Genomic DNA, 19,607 nt, shown 5'->3' on the forward strand with positions numbered 1-19,607 from the left:
GGCTACCAAACGGAACGAAATCTTTAAACGGTTTGACTGATCGGTGTATATGCCTCACAAATAATATCGCTACTACTGCATGAATCTTTCTCCCCACGTCTCCGGAATATTAGACTCGCTCCGTAAGACACTGCGTAGAAGCATTCCGTCTGGTAAAAGTATTGTTTCGAAGTGGGGCACGAATCCGGTTTGTTGCTTTTCGGGACCACTGCTCTTACTATGTTCTCCAGGAGCTGCTCACCACTTGTCTCAGTAACTCTTATCTTGTCACTTCATCGCTGCTTTCCACCTTCCTCAGAGGCGCTATGGCGTACGTTGTTATGGCATTGCTGGGAGAAAGGATGTCGCACTCATCGTGAATCGTGCCTACACAGCTTGGTCAATGAGACAAGAGCCTTCGTTCGAACACAATACATTCCGCTGCGAAGTGAAAGATTCGGAATGTGCCCAAGTTTGAAATTGAAGCAAGGTCCCCAGGTATGTGATTGTGATTGGCTCGAAGACTTCTTCAGCAATAGCAGTCAGCGAGTTGCCCACGACGGCTAGTGTTCGTCGGAGTAAGGGGTAACATCAGGAGTGATCCAGGAAAGCATGACAGGACCGCTCTTATTCTCCGGTTACATAAATGATCTGACAGCAGCCATCTACTGCCGTTTGCTGATGACGCTGTGGTGTGCGAGAAGATGTCGTCGTTGGGTGACTGTACGAGGATAGAGGATGACGTAGGTATAATTTTTAGTTGGTGTTATGAATGGCAGCTACCTCTAAATGTAGAAAAATGGAACTTAATGCGGATGAGTAATAAAAATAATCCTGTAATGTCCGAATGCAGCATCGGCAGTGTGCGGCTTGAGAGAGTCACATCGATTGAATATCTAGGTATCTGAAATGGAAAAAGCACGTCAGGTTGGTAGCAGGGAAGCCAAATGAGGACTCCCTTTTATTTCGGGAGGACGACGGTTCAATCCCGCGTCCGGCCATCCTCATTTAGGTTTTCCGTGATTTCCCTAAATCGCTCCAGGCAAATACCGGGATGGTTTATTTGAAAGGGCACGGCCGACTTCCTTCTCCGTCCTTCCCTAATCTGATGAAACCGATGACGTCGCTGTTTGGTCTCTTACCCCAAACAACCCAACCCAACCAACTCCCTTTTATTAGGAGAATTTTGGGATAGTGGGTCTCATCTATAAAGAAACGGCGTGTGGAACACTAGTGCGACCTTTTCTTGAGTACTGCTCGAGTGCTTGGGATCCCCACAGCGTCGTATTAAAGGACGACATCGAAGCAGTTTAGAGGTGTGCTGCTCGATTTGTTATCGATAGGTTAGATCAGGACGCAAGTAATTCGGAGATGCTTCGTGAACTCAAATCGGAATCCCTGGAGGGAAGACAACGTTCTTTTCCCGAGAGCTAGTGAGGATTAGCGAACCGGAGTTTGATGCCGAATGCTGAACTATTCAACTACCACCAACGTACATTGCGTGTGAGAACCACAAAGATAAGAAGAGAGAATGTAGGGCTCGTTCGGAGGGTGATAGGCAGTTGTTTTTCCCTCGCTCTATTTGTGACGGAACAGGAAAGGAAATGATGAGTAATGCTACGTGGTATTCTCCGCCATGCACCATACGGGTGCTTGGAGAGTATCTGTGTGAATGTAGATGTAAATCGGAACTGCACGCCGTTGCCTCTGCTCCCTTTGTTAGGGATACTGCTACACGGAAATTTTTTTGGCTATCCAGCTGTTTCCAGCTTTCTCACAGACGTGCTATTTCCGTCGGAGATCTCAGCCTAAAATGCGGGTAGTATGTAGCGTGATGGCGCTATGATCTGTTTACAGCTAGCACGCTCTGTTATCAATTAGGAGACACGCCGCATTAGGATACGCATTACTTGCCGTATGACCAGTTGCAGTCTACGAACGAGAGCATAATCAGATATTCATCACTCTGTTGCCAACTTATCAAAAGTGCAGAGCAACGTTCAGCACCACAAAGAGGATGTTTGGCGCTTGCAGTTGGTACTGGAAGAGGACAGAGATGTAACGCTACGAAATTTGGTACATAGCAGTCTGTTGACAGTGGATCAGGACAAAAGTTCTCTGTGCAGTGCTCGTACTCTCGACAAATTCTGTCAGCTAGTTCCACTGAACATCCAGTGCGTTGTTACTGTGTGTCATTGTGCATCCTTTGCGGCAGTACAGTAGCGCACGGTTTTCTTATGGCTTAAAGCGCTCCATTGTGCATGTGGATCAGAAGACACTGTTGATGATACTGACGTTTAGTGTGCGAGCATATTCACTTGTCACTTCCTGTGGAACCAGGGTATTCGCGACCTGCACACCCCAGAATGTCCAGTTCGTAGACTTGGAAACGTCGAGAAATCTGAGAGCAATCTGAGCTCGTTTTGGCAGCAGTCGGTCTGCATACAGAGAACGTCCTCAGTGACCGTTCCGTTTTCTACGCCTGAGAGCAAGGTACTCCCACTCTCCCTCCCGTTCATACGTCATCGACGCCTCCTAGCGGCTGCTTTAGCCCTGGTCTGTTGCTCACGAGACAACATGTGACCTCCCCTCCTTCTCCTTTGCATACGTCATGACTGTCTCCGGTTTGGAGGGGCGCGCAAGGACAGGGGAATCCCATCTTCCCCTCCCAAGCATCGGCTACCTCTCCGTCTTCCTTGCGGAATCGCCCATTCTGCACTTCCGCCGCCCAAACAGGTTCAGTCTCTCGCCGTGCCGTCCAGAATTCAGACTTAGGTTTCCCGTGGTTTTTCCAAACTTATCAAAGCCAATGGCGGTATGGTTTCTTTGAAAACAAAACGGCCTACTTCCGTCACCATACTGTGCTCTTTCCGAGCTTGTGTTCGGTTACTAATCATCACGCTTTCGATGAAATGTTAAACACTAATCTTTTTTCTTCTGCGGTTTCAGCTCTTATGTGGCTGTCTGATAGTTTTTTCGCTCTAAACTGATCGCCGGAAAATGTAACACATCTACAACTTACTTGTAAGGCTACAATTATTTTTCACCTATTTATTCGAAAAACATGATCTGTATCAGGATTTGAGGATACTCATATTGCTGGACATTCTGTAACGTACTACAATTTATAATTCTACCGACGTTTACCTAATTAGCAAACCATGTCATAAGACACTATAGTTATTCTATGTTTGAACAGATGTACTTTATAAAACACGCACTTTAATCATGTATGAAACATGGGGTTTTCACTAAGGTCAAAAACAGGTCTACAGCGGATTCGATACATACGTCGTGCAGTGATGATTTCAGAATCCCTGGCTAATAACATAAATTGTTATTTAATTTTACTTTTACTTTAATGCTGCCTTTCAAATTTTCGCAAGATATAACTTTTTACTTATTTGTAACATTGATAATACATTTTACGTAAATTTTTCAGCATGCAGCTATCTATTGAAACTATAATTCTTGAACTGCTTAGCGGTTCTGCTAAGCAGAAATAGCATTTACACCACACAGCATGTAGTTTACCTCATTCACAAAAGAAACAATGTAACATATCTCTCGGGAGTCAGTGAGTCAGTATGTGGATTCATACTTTCGGCACGCAGTATTTGTTTTTTAAGGTACAGAACATACTTCTGTGGTCTGTCGATTTCCAAGTGGTCAACAGAATTGTAAAGTATCTTAACAATGATCCAGAAGAGAGATTAAAAAGGAAACCAGATTTATCGTTCTCTAAATCAGTTTAACAGGTAGAGAAAAGAAAAGGATAATACAGCTGATCGTTACATCTTGATACCTGAGCATGGAAAATACGTTCGTCACGAGACCCTCTTCATATGTTCTTCATACGCACTATTTCTATTCTAAATTCACCGCACCTCTTTTGATGCCACCATCGATTTCACTGTCAATGCTTCACATTTTCTGCTTAAATAGTACTAAATTTTTAGCTTTATTTTCGAAATACTATCGTATAACATACTTTCATGACAAAGAATCACAGTACATTAAATTGTGCTGTCGAGGTGGCCAGTTTTGGGCACTAGGAAGAAATGTCAAAAGGAGAACTCTTCATGCAGAAGGAATTTGGTTCTATAGTCGTATGGAAAGTGGCGAAGTTTTGCGGAAATAATAATTCCTCTACACCAGTTTTATCAAGCTATGGATTTAGAAACTAAGACACCATTTTCGTTTTGATTCACTTAGAGAGCGTTCTCGTTCTTAGGCGGGCAGAATCGATGACACGCGCTCTACTGAACTCATGTGAGTGCATATGTTTCTGAGCTCCAAGTGAGGCAGGTTTTTTTATTTGTCTCATCGCTGAACACGGTTTCTCGAGCGATACCATTATATCCCTGCCCTGCCGTCATCATGCCCCGTTCAATAAATTTACCTATACAAACGTTTTACAAATTTCTACGAAATGTACATTAATGTAAACGGCCTGATTTAACGTATTTAAATATCTAAATGTTCCTAAAGAATTCAATGTTTCACAGTGTTGCTGCATAAATAGAGGAGAACGAGAAATTTGTTTGTAATCATCGGGGCGCAATAAAGAAAAGGGAAGGAGCAATAGATTCCGTGAACTCGAATATTCATTATAATTTTTGTTGAGATCAGAATAAAGTAAACAACGTTTCAGAATCTGTGCAAGATTGACGATTTAACTTTTTCACTAAACTTAGCGTGTTATTTACAAAAATAAACAATCAACGATAAGATTAAGTCACTTATTAACCTCCTTGCTTCTTAGAACCAAGATTACAACCATAGATCGTTGGCGTTAAGAGTTTATCTCTGAGCAAGATGTCTGTCAGGTCGCAGATGACTGTTCGTGACAGTTGCTCCGTCCTCAAATGACCACCGCACGAGTGAAGTATCATGTACTCACCAATATCATGAACATATTTTTCCACAGTCATGACTGTACGTATTATCTCTGATTATGTAACTCAAATGGTTGATGCATAATTATACTATCCGCATAAATAACGACATTTTAACCCAGATGTTTGCGCAGAAAATCTTTATTCGTATTTTTCGACTGTAGAGTGTCATCACCAACATTTTGATATATTTCAAAGTAGTACAGCTCGGTTTATTTTGAAGAAGTTTGAATGACAACGTGCACACGGTGGAAGTGAGTGCAGCACCCTCATCCTTACTAACAATAATCGGACGACGTGATATCTTCACTTACAAACCGTAACACCAAGACGCAAGAAAAATCGGGTCCAACAGATGGAAGAGACAGGTATTGTACTCGTTATCCTTCAGTATTGTTTCATTAATTAAACATTTAACCAAAGAAAAAAATTATCTGCTCTGTTGACGAAGCTTTCCATCAAAAATAAATTCTTTTTACCTTCCACGAGGTAGTAATGTGATTGCCATCAGAAAATTGCTATATCTTTTTATTACTATCGTTACGTTCTTCTTTGTAGTTGCTTTATAAGATCCGATACCTTTTTGTTTGTATTGCTTACCATGCGCTTTTTTAAGTGACATAGTTTTCTTTTGCTGACTTGTTCGTCTGTGTGTATTATTAGGTGTTAGGCATAAATAAAATATTTGAAATGAAACTGTAGTATATGTTGCAGACACTATCAATAATCAGTCCCCTATTCAAGATATGGCAGTGAATTATTTATTAGATGTCTCCCTGTTCTCTTATTATTATTGTTAGATTATCTTATTCTTGAAGTAGTTCATAAATCGTAGACGATGAAGAATAGTAGAAATTCGTCAATGAAATTTGTATGCACATAGGTCCTGACGCAATCAATTCATTGTTATAACGTTTCTACAATGTTTAGGGTTAAGCGCGCTCCCCTCAGCCACCACGCGTGACTGCTGTAGTGACAAACCAAACACTGCATTCAGTCCCCGTTATGTGCCAAGTCCACTCATCATTGTTGTTGTTGTGGTCTTCAGTCCTGAAACTGGTTTGATGCAGCTCTCCATGCTACTCTATCCTGTGCAAGCTTCTTCATCTCCCAGTACCTACTGCAACCTACCTCCTTCTGAATCTGCTTAGTGTAGTCATCTCTTGGTCTGCCTCTACGATTTTTACCCTCCACGCTGCCCTCCAATACTAAATTGGTTATCCCTTGATGCCTCAGAACATGTCCTACCAACCGATCCCTTCTTCTGGTCAATTTGTGCCACAAACTTCTCTTCTCCCCAATCCGATTCAATACTTCCTCATTAGTTATGTGATCTACCCATCTAATCTTCAGCATTCTTCTGTAGCACCACATTTCGAAAGCTTCTATTCTCTTCTTGTCCAAACTATTTATCGTCCATGATTCACTTCCATACATGGCTACACTCCATACTAATACTTTCAGAAATGACTTCCTGACACTTAAATCTATACTCGATGTTAACAAACTTCTCTTCTTCAGAAACGCTTTTCTTGCCATTGTCAGTCTACATTTTATATCCTCTCTACTTCGACCATCATCAGTTATTTTGCTCCCCAAATAGCACAACTCCTTTACTACTTTAAGTGTCTCACTTCCTAATCTAATTCCCTCAGCATCACCCGACTTAATTCGACTACATTCCATTATCCTCGTTTTGCTTTTGTTGATGGTCATCTTATATCCTCCTTTCAAGACACTATCCATTCCGTTCAACTGCTCTTCCAAGTCCTTTGCTGTCTCTGACAGAATTACGATGTCATCGGCGAACCTCAAAGTTTTTATTTCTACTCCATGGATTTTAATACCTACTCCGAATTTTTCTTTTGTTTCCTTTCCTGCTTGCTCAATATAGAGATTGAATAACATCGGGGATAGGCTACAACCCTGTCTTACTCCCTCCCCACCACTGCTTCCCTTTTATGCCCCTCGACTCTTATAACTGCCATCTGGTTTCTGTACAAATTGTAAATAGCCTTTCGCTCCCTGTATTTTACCCCTGCCACCTTCAGAATTTGAAAGAGAGTATTCCAGTCAACATTGTCAAAAGCTTTCTCTAAGTCTACAAATGCTAGAAACGTAGGTTTGCCTTTTCTTAATCTAGCTTCTAAGATAAGCCGTAGGGTCAGTATTGCCTCACGTGTTCCAACATTTCTACGGAATCCAAACTGATCTTCCCCGAGGTCGGCTTCTACCAGTTTTTCCATTCGTCTGTAAAGAACTCGCGTTAGTATTTTACAGCTGTGACTTATTAAACTGATAGTTCGGTAATTTTCACATCTGTCAACACCTGCTTTCTTTGGGATTGGAATTATTACATTCTTCCTGAAGTCTGAGGGTATTTCGCCTTCTCATACATCTTGCTCACCAGATGGTAGAGTTTTGTCAGGACTGGCTCTCCCAAGGCCGTCAGTAGTTCCAATGGAATGTTGTCGACTCCGGGGGCCTTGTTTCGACTCAGGTCTTTCAGTGCTCTGTCAAACTCTTCACGCAGTATCGTATCTCCCATTTCATCTTCATCTACATCCTCTTCCATTTCCATAATATTGTCCTCAAGTACATCGCCCTTGTATAGACCCTCTATATACTCCTTCCACCTTTCTGCTTTCCCTTCTTTGCTTAGAACTGGGTTTCCATCTGAGCTCTTGATATTCATACAAGTGGCTCTCTTTTCTCCAAAGGTCTCTTTAATTTTCCTGTAGGCAGTATATATCTTACCTCTAGTGAGATAAGCCTCTACATCCTTACATTTGTCCTCTAGCCATCCCAGCTTAGCCATTTTGCACTTCCTGTCGATCTCATTTTTGAGACGTTTGTATTCCTTTTTTCCTGCTTCATTTACTGCATTTTTATATTTTCTCCTTTCATCAATTAAATTCAATATTTCTTCTGTTACCCAAGGATTTCTACTAGCCCTAGTCTTTTTACCTACTTGATGCTCTGCTGCCTTCACTATTTCATCCCTCAAAGCTACCCATTCTTCTTCTATTGTATTTCTTTCCCCCATTCCTGTCAATTGCTCCCTTATGCTCTCCTTGAAACTCCGTACAACCTCTGGTTCTTTTAGTTTATCCAGGTCCCATCTCCTTAAATTCCCACCTTGTTGCAGTTTCTTCAGTTTTAATCTACAGGTCATAACCAACAGATTGTGGTCAGAGTCCACATCTGCCCCTGGAAATGTCTTACAATATAAAACCTGGTTCCTAAATCTCTGTCTTACCATTATATAATCTATCTGAAACCTGTCAGTATCTCCAGGCTTCTTCCAAGTATACAGCCTTCTTTTATGATTCTTGAACCAAGAGTTACCTATGATTAAGTTGTGCTCTGTGCAAAATTCTACCAGGCGGCTTCCTCTTTCATTTCTTTGCCCCAGTCCATATTGACCTACTACGTTTCCTTCTCTCCCTTTTCCTACTACCGAATTCCAGTCACCCATGACTATTAAATTTTCGTCGCCCTTCACTATCTGAATAATTTCTTTTATTTGATCATACATTTCTTCAATTTCTTCGTCATCTGCAGAGCTAGTTGGCATATAAACTTGTACTACTGTAGTAGGTGTGGGCTTCGTATCTATCTTGGCCACAATAATGCGTTCACTATGCTGTTTGTAGTAGCTTACCCGCATTCCTATTTTCCTATTCATTATTAAACCTACTCCTGCATTACCCCTATTTGATTTTGTGTTTATAACCCTGTAGTCACCTGACCAGAAGTCTTGTTCCTCTTGCCACCGAACTTCACTAATTCCCACTATATCTAACTTTAACCTATCCATTTCCCTTTTTAAATTTTCTAACCTACCTGCCCGATTAAGGGATCTGACATTCCACGCTCCGACCCGTAGAACGCCAGTTTTCTTTCTCGTGATAACGACATCCACTCATCATATACGATTTTAATTGTACTGCGTCTTGCTTCAGGAAATTAAATCTCTGTCCTCTGGTCGTTCAGCACATATACTAAGTTGTATTTTCCTCCTCCAATGATTACAGTTTTTTCGCTCATTTATTTCTTAATTGTTGGCAAACTTCATCAGACAAATTATTAGAGACAAAGCCCTAACTAGGTTGGGAAATGTTAGTCAAAGAATTCGTTCCTACTGCTATGAAAGGAAATAATCCAGTCTTTGCCGATATCGATTTAGCAAACCTCGGATAACGTGATCGTATTGTCTCCTTGCTGACGGCACTCCATTTCGTAACTACTATAACATCCTCCTCTTAACAGCACTATATCTGGTAGCTCAGGGGTTAAGACGCTGGAGTCGTACTTGAAGGAAAATCGGATCTAATCTCCGTCAGGCCATTCACATTTAGGTTTCGTGTGGTTTCCCTTAATCGGTTAATGCAAATGATAGGATGGTTCCTCTGGTGTGATACGGCCGATTTAGTTCCCCAACTTGAGTTTTTTCTCCGTCTCTAACGACTCGGTTGTTGACGAGATGTTAAACCTTAACTTTGTTTCTTTACGTTCCTATGTTAACAGAAAAGAATTTCTATGATTAAAATGGTTTAGTTTAGACGTATGTCGTCTTTTGGGCCACTAAAATAAAATTATAGTAGGTATTCGAATTATTTTGGCCGTTCGTTTCATATATTAGTCTCATATTGGCGCTTATTTAAAAGACATGGACAAGAACTACGTTCGTATAGGACCCCGTTTCAGATTAGGCGCTGTTAGTTTGATGCACTGGAAAACTTAGGTGTGGGTTTTGATGGTAATCACATCCCCTCTCCGACTCGGAAAGACGACACATAAACTGTTTTGAATCTACAGTAAGGGATGTTTACATTATTTACACCTTAAAAACGACACGGCGCGCTTCCACTTAGATTAAGGTCGCACTGTAGCGATAGACAGGACATCCCAACAAAGAAACAAGTGTCAATCCACGATGATCAATACTTGTCATACATGAGCTATGCAATGAGAGGGATTGCGCTGCGAAAGAAATACACGTGGTTTTTGCCACACCGTTACATCTCCATGTAATTGGAGTCTTGCTCCCTGTAAGTTAACTCATCAATCAGGCAAAATTCTTACAGCCGTCGCTGAATTTCATTACACAGTTAAGACGAGATATCTGTCACGCTGGTACTCTTGATTTACCTTGTATAGTCCACATCTTGTGTCTGGAGACTTCCGGTAAACTCTTTGAAACGACTGCCTGGAGCTCACCAGCGGTGCTGAAACTACTTCAGAATTCTGTCCTGCGAAACTTATCCACGTCGAGTGTTTGAGCATTAGGTTGTAAAAGTTCACCAAACGACCAGGCTTTGCTCATAACGAAAATGCAAAAACGGCTTTGATGTTGTAGGTGTTATTCACGGGTTCCCGTTGTTTTTGAATCGGGGCTATTCGGAAGAGACGTTACCACTTTTTCAAAACAGACAGCCCAATTCTACATCTACGTCTGCATCTGTACTCTGCGAACCATTGTGAAGTGTATAGCCGAGGACGTGACCTGTACCGGTTTTTCGTATGGAGTACGGTCAAAATGGTTGCTTAAATGCCTCTCTGCGCGCTGAAATTAACCTAATTTCATCCTCACGATCCGTAGGGGAGCAATATATACAGGTCAGTAGTGTATTCCTAGAGCCATTATTTAAAGCTGGTTCTTTAAACTTTAACGGTAGATTTTCTCGGGCTTGTTTCCGTCTGTCTTCAAGAGCCAGCCAGTTCAGTTCTTTCAACATCTCAGTAACAATCTCCCGCGGGTCAGACAAACCTGTACTGCCCTTATCTCTCTACCTTCAATATCCACTGTCAGTCCTATAAGGTATTGGTTCCTCACACTTGAATAGTATCCTGGATGGGTCGCACGAGCGATTTGTAAGCAATATCCTGTGTATGTTGTTTACATTTCCCTAGAAATCTAAATAAATAAATAAATAAATACATAAATAAATCGAAGTCTTCTACCAGCATTACGCATGACTGCACCTACTATGTGTTATATCCATGTATTTGTATGAGTTTACAGATTCGAACTATGATTCACTAATATTATATCCACTTTAGTGTAGTGCACAATTTTATATTTTTGAACAGTTAAAGCAAGCTGCCAATCATTGCGCCAAATTTGAAATCATATAAGGGTCTGACTGAATATTCATACAGCTTCGTTCATTCTGTAGTTCATTGTAGATAACTGCATCATCTGCGATAAGTCTGAAGGTACTATTCATATCGTACGCATGATCAAATTCCAGTTCATTGGAAGAATCAGACAATCTTTTACACTGATTTCCCCGTTCCTTTCCTTTTGTTTTATTTTCTTTCAGTTATGGTCAACTTTTATATCCTATAACAGAAGGTTAATTACAATACGACAATCAGATTTTAAGCAATACGCAGCATTAACTGACATAGTTCTAATTTCCCCTGATATGACTGGCGGTTTTGGAAGAAAGTAAAATTTAACGCAAAACTCGAAAGAATTTGATTCGGTATTCTCCGGTGCACTAATCATAGTGAGATGCACTGAAGAGCCAAAGCAACTGTAACTCCTGCCTAATGTCGTGTAGGGTCCCCGCGACAGCGCAGAAGTGCTCCAACACGATGCGGCATAGACTCGACTAATGCCTGAAGTAGCACTGGAGGGAACTAACACCATAAGTCCTGCAGGGCTGTCCATAAATCCGTATGAATACGACGGGGTGGAGACCATCCCAGATATGCTCAATAATGTTCATGTCTGGGGAGTCTGGTGGCCACCGGAAGTGGTTAAACTCAGGAGAGTGTTCCTGGAGCCACTCAGTAGCAATTCTGAACGTGTGGGGTGGGTGTCGCATTGTCCTGCTGGAATTGCCCAAGTCCGTCGGAATGCGCAATGGACATAAATGGATGCAGGTGATCAGACAGGATTGTTACGTACGTGTCACCTATCAGAATCGTATCTAGACGTATCAGGGGTCCTCTATCACTCTTAATTGCACACGCTCCACACCATTACAGAACCTCCCCTAGCTTGAACAGTCCTCTGCTGACATGCAGGGTCTATGGATTCATGAGGTTGTCTCTACACCCACACACGTCCATCCACTCGATACAATTTGAAACGAGACTCGTCTGACCAGGCAACATGTTTCCAGTTATCAACAGGCAAATGTCGGTGTTGATGGCACCAGGCGATGTGTAAAGCTTTGTGTCGTGTAGTCATCAAGGGTACACGAGTGGGCCCTCGGCTCCTAAAGCCAGTATTTATGATATTTCGTTGAATGGTTCACATGCTAACACTTGTTGATGGCCCAGCACTGAAATCTGAAGAAATTTGCGGAAGGGTTGCACTTCTGTCAATTGATCTACTGTCTTCAGTCGTCGGTGGTCCGTTCTTGCACCACCTTTTTCTGGCCGCAGCGATATCGGAGAATTGATGTTTTAGCGGATTCCTGGTATTCTCGGTACACTCGAGAAATCCCCACTTTAGCGCTACCTCGGAGACGCTATGTCCCATCGCTCGTGCGCCGACTGTAACACCACGCTGAAACTCAGTTAAATCTTGATAACCTACCACTGTAGCAGCAGTAACCGATCAAACAACTGCGCGAGACTCTTGTCTTATCTAGGCGTTGCCGGCTGTAGCGCCGTATTCTACCTATTTACATATTTATTTGGCATTCTTTGATGCTTCAGTTTATGTTAACAGTAATGATATTGTTTGGCTCAATGGCCTTGTTCAGGTCTTTCAGTTTGGTGCCAGTTCGAAGACTTGAGTGTCCCTAATCTACGTCAGTTATCCAGCCGGGGAAAAGGGGCCTACAGTTTAATAAAAACCACGACCTGTAAGAGGTGAATGCTAAGTTAAGGAATTCGATCCCGCGACCTTCAGTTTGCAGGCGCGGGCTTTATTATCTGACCACCAGACCACACTCTAAAGAAACGGTAGATCTTCAACGGTATGACAGCCAGTCGGTCCCTGAAGCACAGGTCGTGTAATGTGACCCTTTTTCAGTGAACAGAATACACTCCTGGAAATGGAAAAAGAACACATTGACACCGGTGTGTCAGACCCACCATACTTTCTCCGGACACTGCGAGAGGGCTGTGCAAGCAATGATCACACCCACGGCACAGCGGACACACCAGGAACCGCGGTGTTGGCCGTCGAATGGCGCTAGCTGCGCAGCATTTGTGCACCGCCGCCGTCAATGTCAGCCAGTTTGCCGTGGCATACGGAGCTCCATCGCAGTCTTTAACACTGGTAGCATGCCGCGACAGCGTGGACGTGAACCGTATGTGCAGTTGACGGACTTTGAGCGAGGGCGTATAGTGGGCATGCGGGAGGCCGGGTGGACGTACCGCCGAATTGCTCAACACGTGGGGCGTGAGGTCTCCACAGTACATCGATGTTGTCGCCAGTGGTCGGCGGAAGGTGCACGTGCCCGTCGACCTGGGACCGGACCGCAGCGACGCACGGATGCACGCCAAGACCGTAGGATCCTACGCAGTGCCGTAGGGGACCGCACCGCCACTTCCCAGCAAATTAGGGACACTGTTGCTCCTGGGGTATCGGCGAGGACCATTCGCAACCGTCTCAATGAAGCTGGGCTACGGTCCCGCACACCGTTAGGCCGTCTTCCGCTCACGCCCCAACATCGTGCAGCCCGCCTCCAGTGGTGTCGCGACAGGCGTGAATGGAGGGACGAATGGAGACGTGTCGTCTTCAGCGATGAGAGTCGCTTCTGCCTTGGTGCCAATGGTGGTCGTATGCGTGTTTGGCGCCGTGCAGGTGAGCGCCACAATCAGGACTACACACGACCGAGGCACACAGGGCCAACACCCGGCATCATGGTGTGGGGAGCGATCTCCTACACTGGCCGTACACCTCTGGTGATCGTCGAGGGGACACTGAATAGTGCACGGTACATCCAAACCGTCATCGAACCCATCGTTCTACCATTCCTAGACCGGCAAGGGAACTTGCTGTTCCAACAGGACAATGCACGTCCGCATGTATCCCGTGCCACCCAACGTGCTCTAGAAGGTGTAAGTCAACTACCCTGGCCAGCAAGATCTCCGGATCTGTCCTCCATTGAGCATTTTTGGGACTGGATGAAGCGTCGTCTCAAGCGGTCTGCATGTCCAGCACGAACGCTGGTCCAACTGAGGCGCCAGATGGAAATGGCATGGCAAGCCGTTCCACAGGACTACATCCAGCATCTCTACGATCGTCTCCATGGGAGAATAGCAGCCTGCATTGCTGCGAAAGGTGGATATACGCTGTACTAGTGCCGACATTGTGCATGCTCTGTTGCCTGTATCTATGTGCCTGTGGTTCTGTCAGTGTGATCATGTGATGTATCTGACCCCAGGAATGTGTCAATAAAGTTTCCCCTTCCTGGGACAATGAATTCACGGTGTTCTTATTTCAATTTCCAGGAGTGTATAAATAAAATAAAGATAATGGCCGCAATGCTTGTAGCTAACCAAGAATGACGGTGTTCACTCCCACTCAGTCTCCTACGGTATAAACACGGATTACCCTTTATTGCATTTCGCCATTGAAACCTTCTTGATGTTGATGTTGACATTTCAGGCTGCTGCCCCTGGTCGTGCTGCGGCAGAGCTCCAACTGAGGATGCACCGTCTCCAGTGCTGGCAACCAAGGTGACGGCCCTGTCGAACGGCACGGAGCTGCGAAACCTGCCGGCAGCCCACAGTGGATCGAGTGCACGAGAGGGGCCAGTCAAACAGGTATGTTAAGTTGCCGCATTCTGAGCTGTCCTACTATGTTCCTCTGAGAGGTTTGTTTCGTTCTACACCACACCGCTTGCTGCTTAGTCCCTCGTTTACAGAAAAGGCGGTTTTTGTTGGTATAATATGCAATCACTACCTTTTTTTTCATTTTGATACGACTTATTTTTTGTGACATTAACTAGTTCTCAAGCTACTGTTGGCTTATCATGAGATTGGGGGTGTCACAGGAACGTTATCTGGACCATATACCATGTTTATGGTGATTGCACTGCCTCTGGTTCCACCACATATTCATTCTGGTAATGTACATTTTGCAGGTTGAACAAATACATGCGCAGTTTTTAGCTGCGCATTGTTTCATACTCACTCACATAAGTAAACACTGTGAATGAATGTGAAACCAAGAAGTACACATTCAGTTACGTAAAGGTGTATGCCTAGTGTCGTTAAGGAAGTCATTATCGACGGAATACTACAGGACTTTGAGGAAAATGAGGAAACAAATTACCAGTGGCCTACTGAAAGAGAAAATCACTACTTTGTATAATGTGGTTCAGGGAGATCACGGGAAACTTAAATCATGAGGAATGACAGGATTGGCTCCAGCGAAATGTTAGTCCAGCGTCTCAACAATTGCGTTAGCTCACTCATTTTCTACAAGTAGCTGTGCATCAGATGCAGAAAGCCTTTCAAGGGAAAGTATATTCACTGAAGCGAAAAAAGTCGAGGGATTGCGATATGCACATATGCAGTAGTATCACGTACACAAGGTATTAAAGGACAGTGCATTGGAGGAACTGTTATTTGTACGCAGGTGATTCATGTAAAAAGGTTTCCGACGTGATTTTGAACGCGGAATGATAGTTGGAGGTAGACGCATCGGACATTCCATTTCGGAAATCGTTAGGGGTCCTAATATTTCGCAATCCACAGTTTCAAGAGTGTGTCGAGAATACCAAATTTCAAACATTACCTCTCACCACAGACAACACAGTGCCGACAGCATGACTTAACGATAGAGAGTAGCGGCGTTTGCGTAGATCTGTTAGTGCTAACAGACAAGCAAAACTGCTTGAATTTGTGGCAGAAATCATTGTGGGATGTGAAACGAAGATATCCCTTAGGACAGTGCGGCGAAATTTGACGTTTATGGGCTATGGCAGCAGACCACCGATGCGAGTGCCTTTGCTAAGAGCAGAATATCGCCTGCAGCGCCTCTCCTGGGCTTGTGACCATATCGGTTGCACCCCAAACGATTGGAAAAATTTGGCCAGGTTAGGTGAGTCCAGATTTCAGTTGGTAAGAGCTGATGGTAGGGTTCAGGTGAGGCGTTGATTTCTCAAAGCCATGGACCTAAGTTGTCTACCACTGTCTAAGCTGGTGGTGGCTTCAAAATGCTGTGAGCTGTGTTTACATGGAATTGGCTTGGTCTTCTGGTCCAACTGAACCGATCGTTGGCTGCAAATGGTTATGGTCGGCTGCTTAGAGACCATATGCAGCCACTCATAAACTTCATTTCCCCGAACAACGATGTCAACTCACCGGGTCACAACTATTTACGATTGGGTTGATGAACATTCTAGAAAAGTAGACCGAACGAGTTGGTCACTCAGGTCACCCGACATGAATCCCATCGGACATTTACGGAATATAATGGAGGGTTCATTTCGTGCACAAAATCCTGACCCGCAATCCATTCGCAATTATGGACGGCTCTGGAGGCAGCATGGCTCAATATATGTGCAGGGGACGTCCAACCACTTGAGTCCATGCCAAATCAAGTTGCAGCACTATGGCTGGAGAAAAGGAAGGCCGACACGGTATTAGGAGGTATCCCACGACTTTTGTTATCTCAGTGTAGGATGTACACTGATAAGCAAAACTTAAGGACCACAGTAACTTTAAAAAAATAAGCCACTAACAAGTAACCCTCCCCAATGAACCATACATATAGAGAAGGTTTCTGGTAGACATACACAATGACACGAAGATAAATGACACTCTTCTATGCAAAGACGTGCTTCAATTCGTCTTTCCACTACATCCCACACGTGCCTGATAGGATTTATGTCTAGGAACGGGCAAGTCAGTCTTTTGCCGAATATCTTTTAGTTTCAAGTCGTCCTCCAACTCCGCTGTTCGAAGTGGTCTTCTATTATCATCCATAAAAATGGTAGATCCGAAAACAAAGCCGAAAAGACGCCCATGTAAAGGGAGTACACGGTCAGAATAACTCTGACCAGTGAATGTACCGTGTTTAAAGATTTGTATGTCAGTACATCCATGCAACATTATACTTCCGCACGGCTTAACACTTGAACCACCAGAACGATGAAGATCGGCAATGATCCTGAGTGCACTCCGTTATCTCATCTCTTGCCATATGAGGATACGTCGAGCATCAGAACCACAAACATGTCGGAGCTTTTGTAAAGTCCAAGGGACCATAATGAATCGCGGTGACTTCATTGTAAGCATTGTCTTTGAATAAAAGGGTCATATCTTTTCGTATCATTGCATATCCCTTTCAGTTACCTTCTGCGCTATACTGTAGAAGTTATTTCTATGTGTGGTCCAAGGGTCACCGACCTATGTTCCTTAGCAGTGACACATCATGCAAAATGCACTTTCGTCCTTAAGTTTTGCATACCGGTGAATAACGCATAGGATGTAACTGTATCCCAGTGTGAGACAGCAAATGTGTACCAAGTCGTCACGGCTGATGTCTGGCTCCTGGTAAAACAAATGAGAGTAAATCAACAGACTAGAAGTATTTGCCTATATTCGATTAAGGGAGAGGGATGACGACACAGACACTACAATGACAAAAAGAAGAATTACTTTTAGATAACTGAGGTAGCTTATATCCTAAATTAAGTGTTACATGGGGAGGGATTAGGGGGACAGTATGACAAATGCAATCTAACAACCCGAGTCCAGGAATGTGATAGTGTGAGTACATAATTGTGAGTGCATAATGCGCAATGTCATAGTGTGAGTACATAATTGTGAGTACAAAATGCGCTAGAGCATCTGCAAGCAAATCGGTTTATAGGTCTGAAGACTTGCTGTATGAAGACGAGAAGCATCACTGGAACAGAACTTTTTAAATTACACTATACGCTTTGCGTGGCGCAAGACAATCTGACTATAGCAGGGTTAAGGACTGTTAGTTTGGCGCTACAAGCAAGTTCGACGTACTTTGCAGTAAGTTTTACACGGCTGCATCGGAAAATGTTTGGCTGCACCCCATTTACGTCACATACACTGACGGAAAGTAAATCGAAATACCAAGGAGCAGTTATGCGACATAACGAAAGCTGGTAGTCATGTTTCTACATCTGAAAAATGCTGCATATTCACATTTCGCGCCAGTCGCATAAGAGTAGCGCCACTATGAGCCTGCAAATCAGGTTTGTTTTGAATACACACTCTAAGGTCGTGAGGATTAGGTAGTTCTGAGACTAGAAGCGGTGAGTTGATGTTAGTCAAGAACATAAGGCGAAAAGAATTGGGGTTTGGTTGTGTTAGTTGGTTTACTTTAGTTTGGTCTCGCACGGTACTATTTCTGTTGCATCCAATACCGTGCGTCACAACATTCTCTTGAAGTATTACCTTTTTTTGATGAATTTGGCTTATTTGTAATTCCGGTCACCGTGTAGAATTTTGTGGAGCAGCTATTCCGTGCCACTTTTCTGCAACGTCTTCTCTGCTGCAGGAAATTGCTAGAGATTTCCGACTAACGACTTATACCAAATTATCAAATGACTGAACTCGTATTTTCACTTTCAACCATCCGTTTCCTGGTGTTTATTTCATAACTGCATTTACAGTTAAAACCATTAGCGTGATGCTAATACATCCTTTCGCTAAGAGAACTCATCAAGAGCGCACTCGGTCTAACACTAATGCTATAGATTTCTTAGAGTACATTAAAAACCATCATTTGCTTTTCTCCTAAGAGATTCTGTAATGATTACAAAATCCCGTTCATTATGTGCGCGTCTTTTGGGTCCATGGAGTGCATACCAGGAGCCTAGCAAGGAGTCAGCATTCTCCTGGCTACATCTTTCCTTGTAAGCTCTCTCTGTAGGAACAGATACGGTATGCACAATAGGTCCGCCAATACTTGATCCCCCTACTTTACTTAAACACTGCGAAAATCTTTAGCTGACGCGACAACTCTTCATATAGCGGAACAGGATTTGACTCACAACGTCCTCGCACTCAAGCTAAAGATGTCACTTTATCCGTTTTCTTTTATAATATCGAATTTAAAGATATTACATGGCATATAAATATCTTCTTATTACATTTTCTTTTGACATTCATTTTATTCCTTATTACGTACGTTATTATATTTTAATATATCTCATTTCCCCGTTTGTCACTTTACCCATTACACATAAGTGTTGTACTATTTTGTTACAACACTAGTAAGTATTCCTTAAATACTGTAACGTACAGATTTAGTTGAATTATTGATACTACACATTGGGTGACTGTTACCTTCGGGTTCTTTTATCATAATTTCTGTGGCTCATTTAGTGCCTCACACATTATTTCATTGATGCATCCTTTATTCCCGATGTATACGTGGCGCGACTAAATTTTGTCATTTGTCCATGTACTTTATGTCACGAGAGTAGGAGTCTGTCACTGTGTCCACTCGGTTTGTCACATTCCGTTTATATTGAATAAATGTTATATTTTTATTTCACATCTTTTTGCTTTGTTTTCACGCAAGCAATACTCACGTGCGTTTATGACCTTATTCCAGCTCTCAACTTCATATAGTGTTTTTACCATATGATGGTAACCTGCCTCTTAGGCCAGCGATATTACACTACAAGAATATTTAGCAGTTGATTAAATAACAGTTGACAGTATTTGTTTACACACCTTCCCCATTAAGAATGAGCTTTGTTGTTACTGTGTTTCTTTCTCAGTTTAATTTAATAGTGTCTTATGCCGCTTTAACATAAT

General features: G+C 43.0%; 1 protein-coding gene across 2 annotated transcripts in view; it reads left to right on the forward strand.

The window, feature by feature from the left end:
- LOC126276893 (protein unc-13 homolog 4B-like) overlaps positions 1-19,607 on the forward strand; it is a 145,902-nt gene that overhangs the window by 47,640 nt on the left and 78,655 nt on the right. The window contains exons 1-2 of one of the 2 annotated variants that reach the window (XM_049977314.1): positions 4,777-5,245; positions 14,461-14,618. In XM_049977314.1, the coding sequence (XP_049833271.1) occupies positions 5,233-5,245; positions 14,461-14,618 (171 nt within the window). In that variant the 5' untranslated portion in view covers positions 4,777-5,232. Of the gene's footprint in view, positions 1-4,776; positions 5,246-14,460; positions 14,619-19,607 lie in introns of those variants that run through there. The other variant, XM_049977313.1, reaches the window with a different exon arrangement.

Source organism: Schistocerca gregaria, chromosome 1, assembly GCF_023897955.1.
Source record: "Schistocerca gregaria isolate iqSchGreg1 chromosome 1, iqSchGreg1.2, whole genome shotgun sequence".
Classification (NCBI taxonomy): domain Eukaryota; kingdom Metazoa; phylum Arthropoda; class Insecta; order Orthoptera; family Acrididae; genus Schistocerca; species Schistocerca gregaria.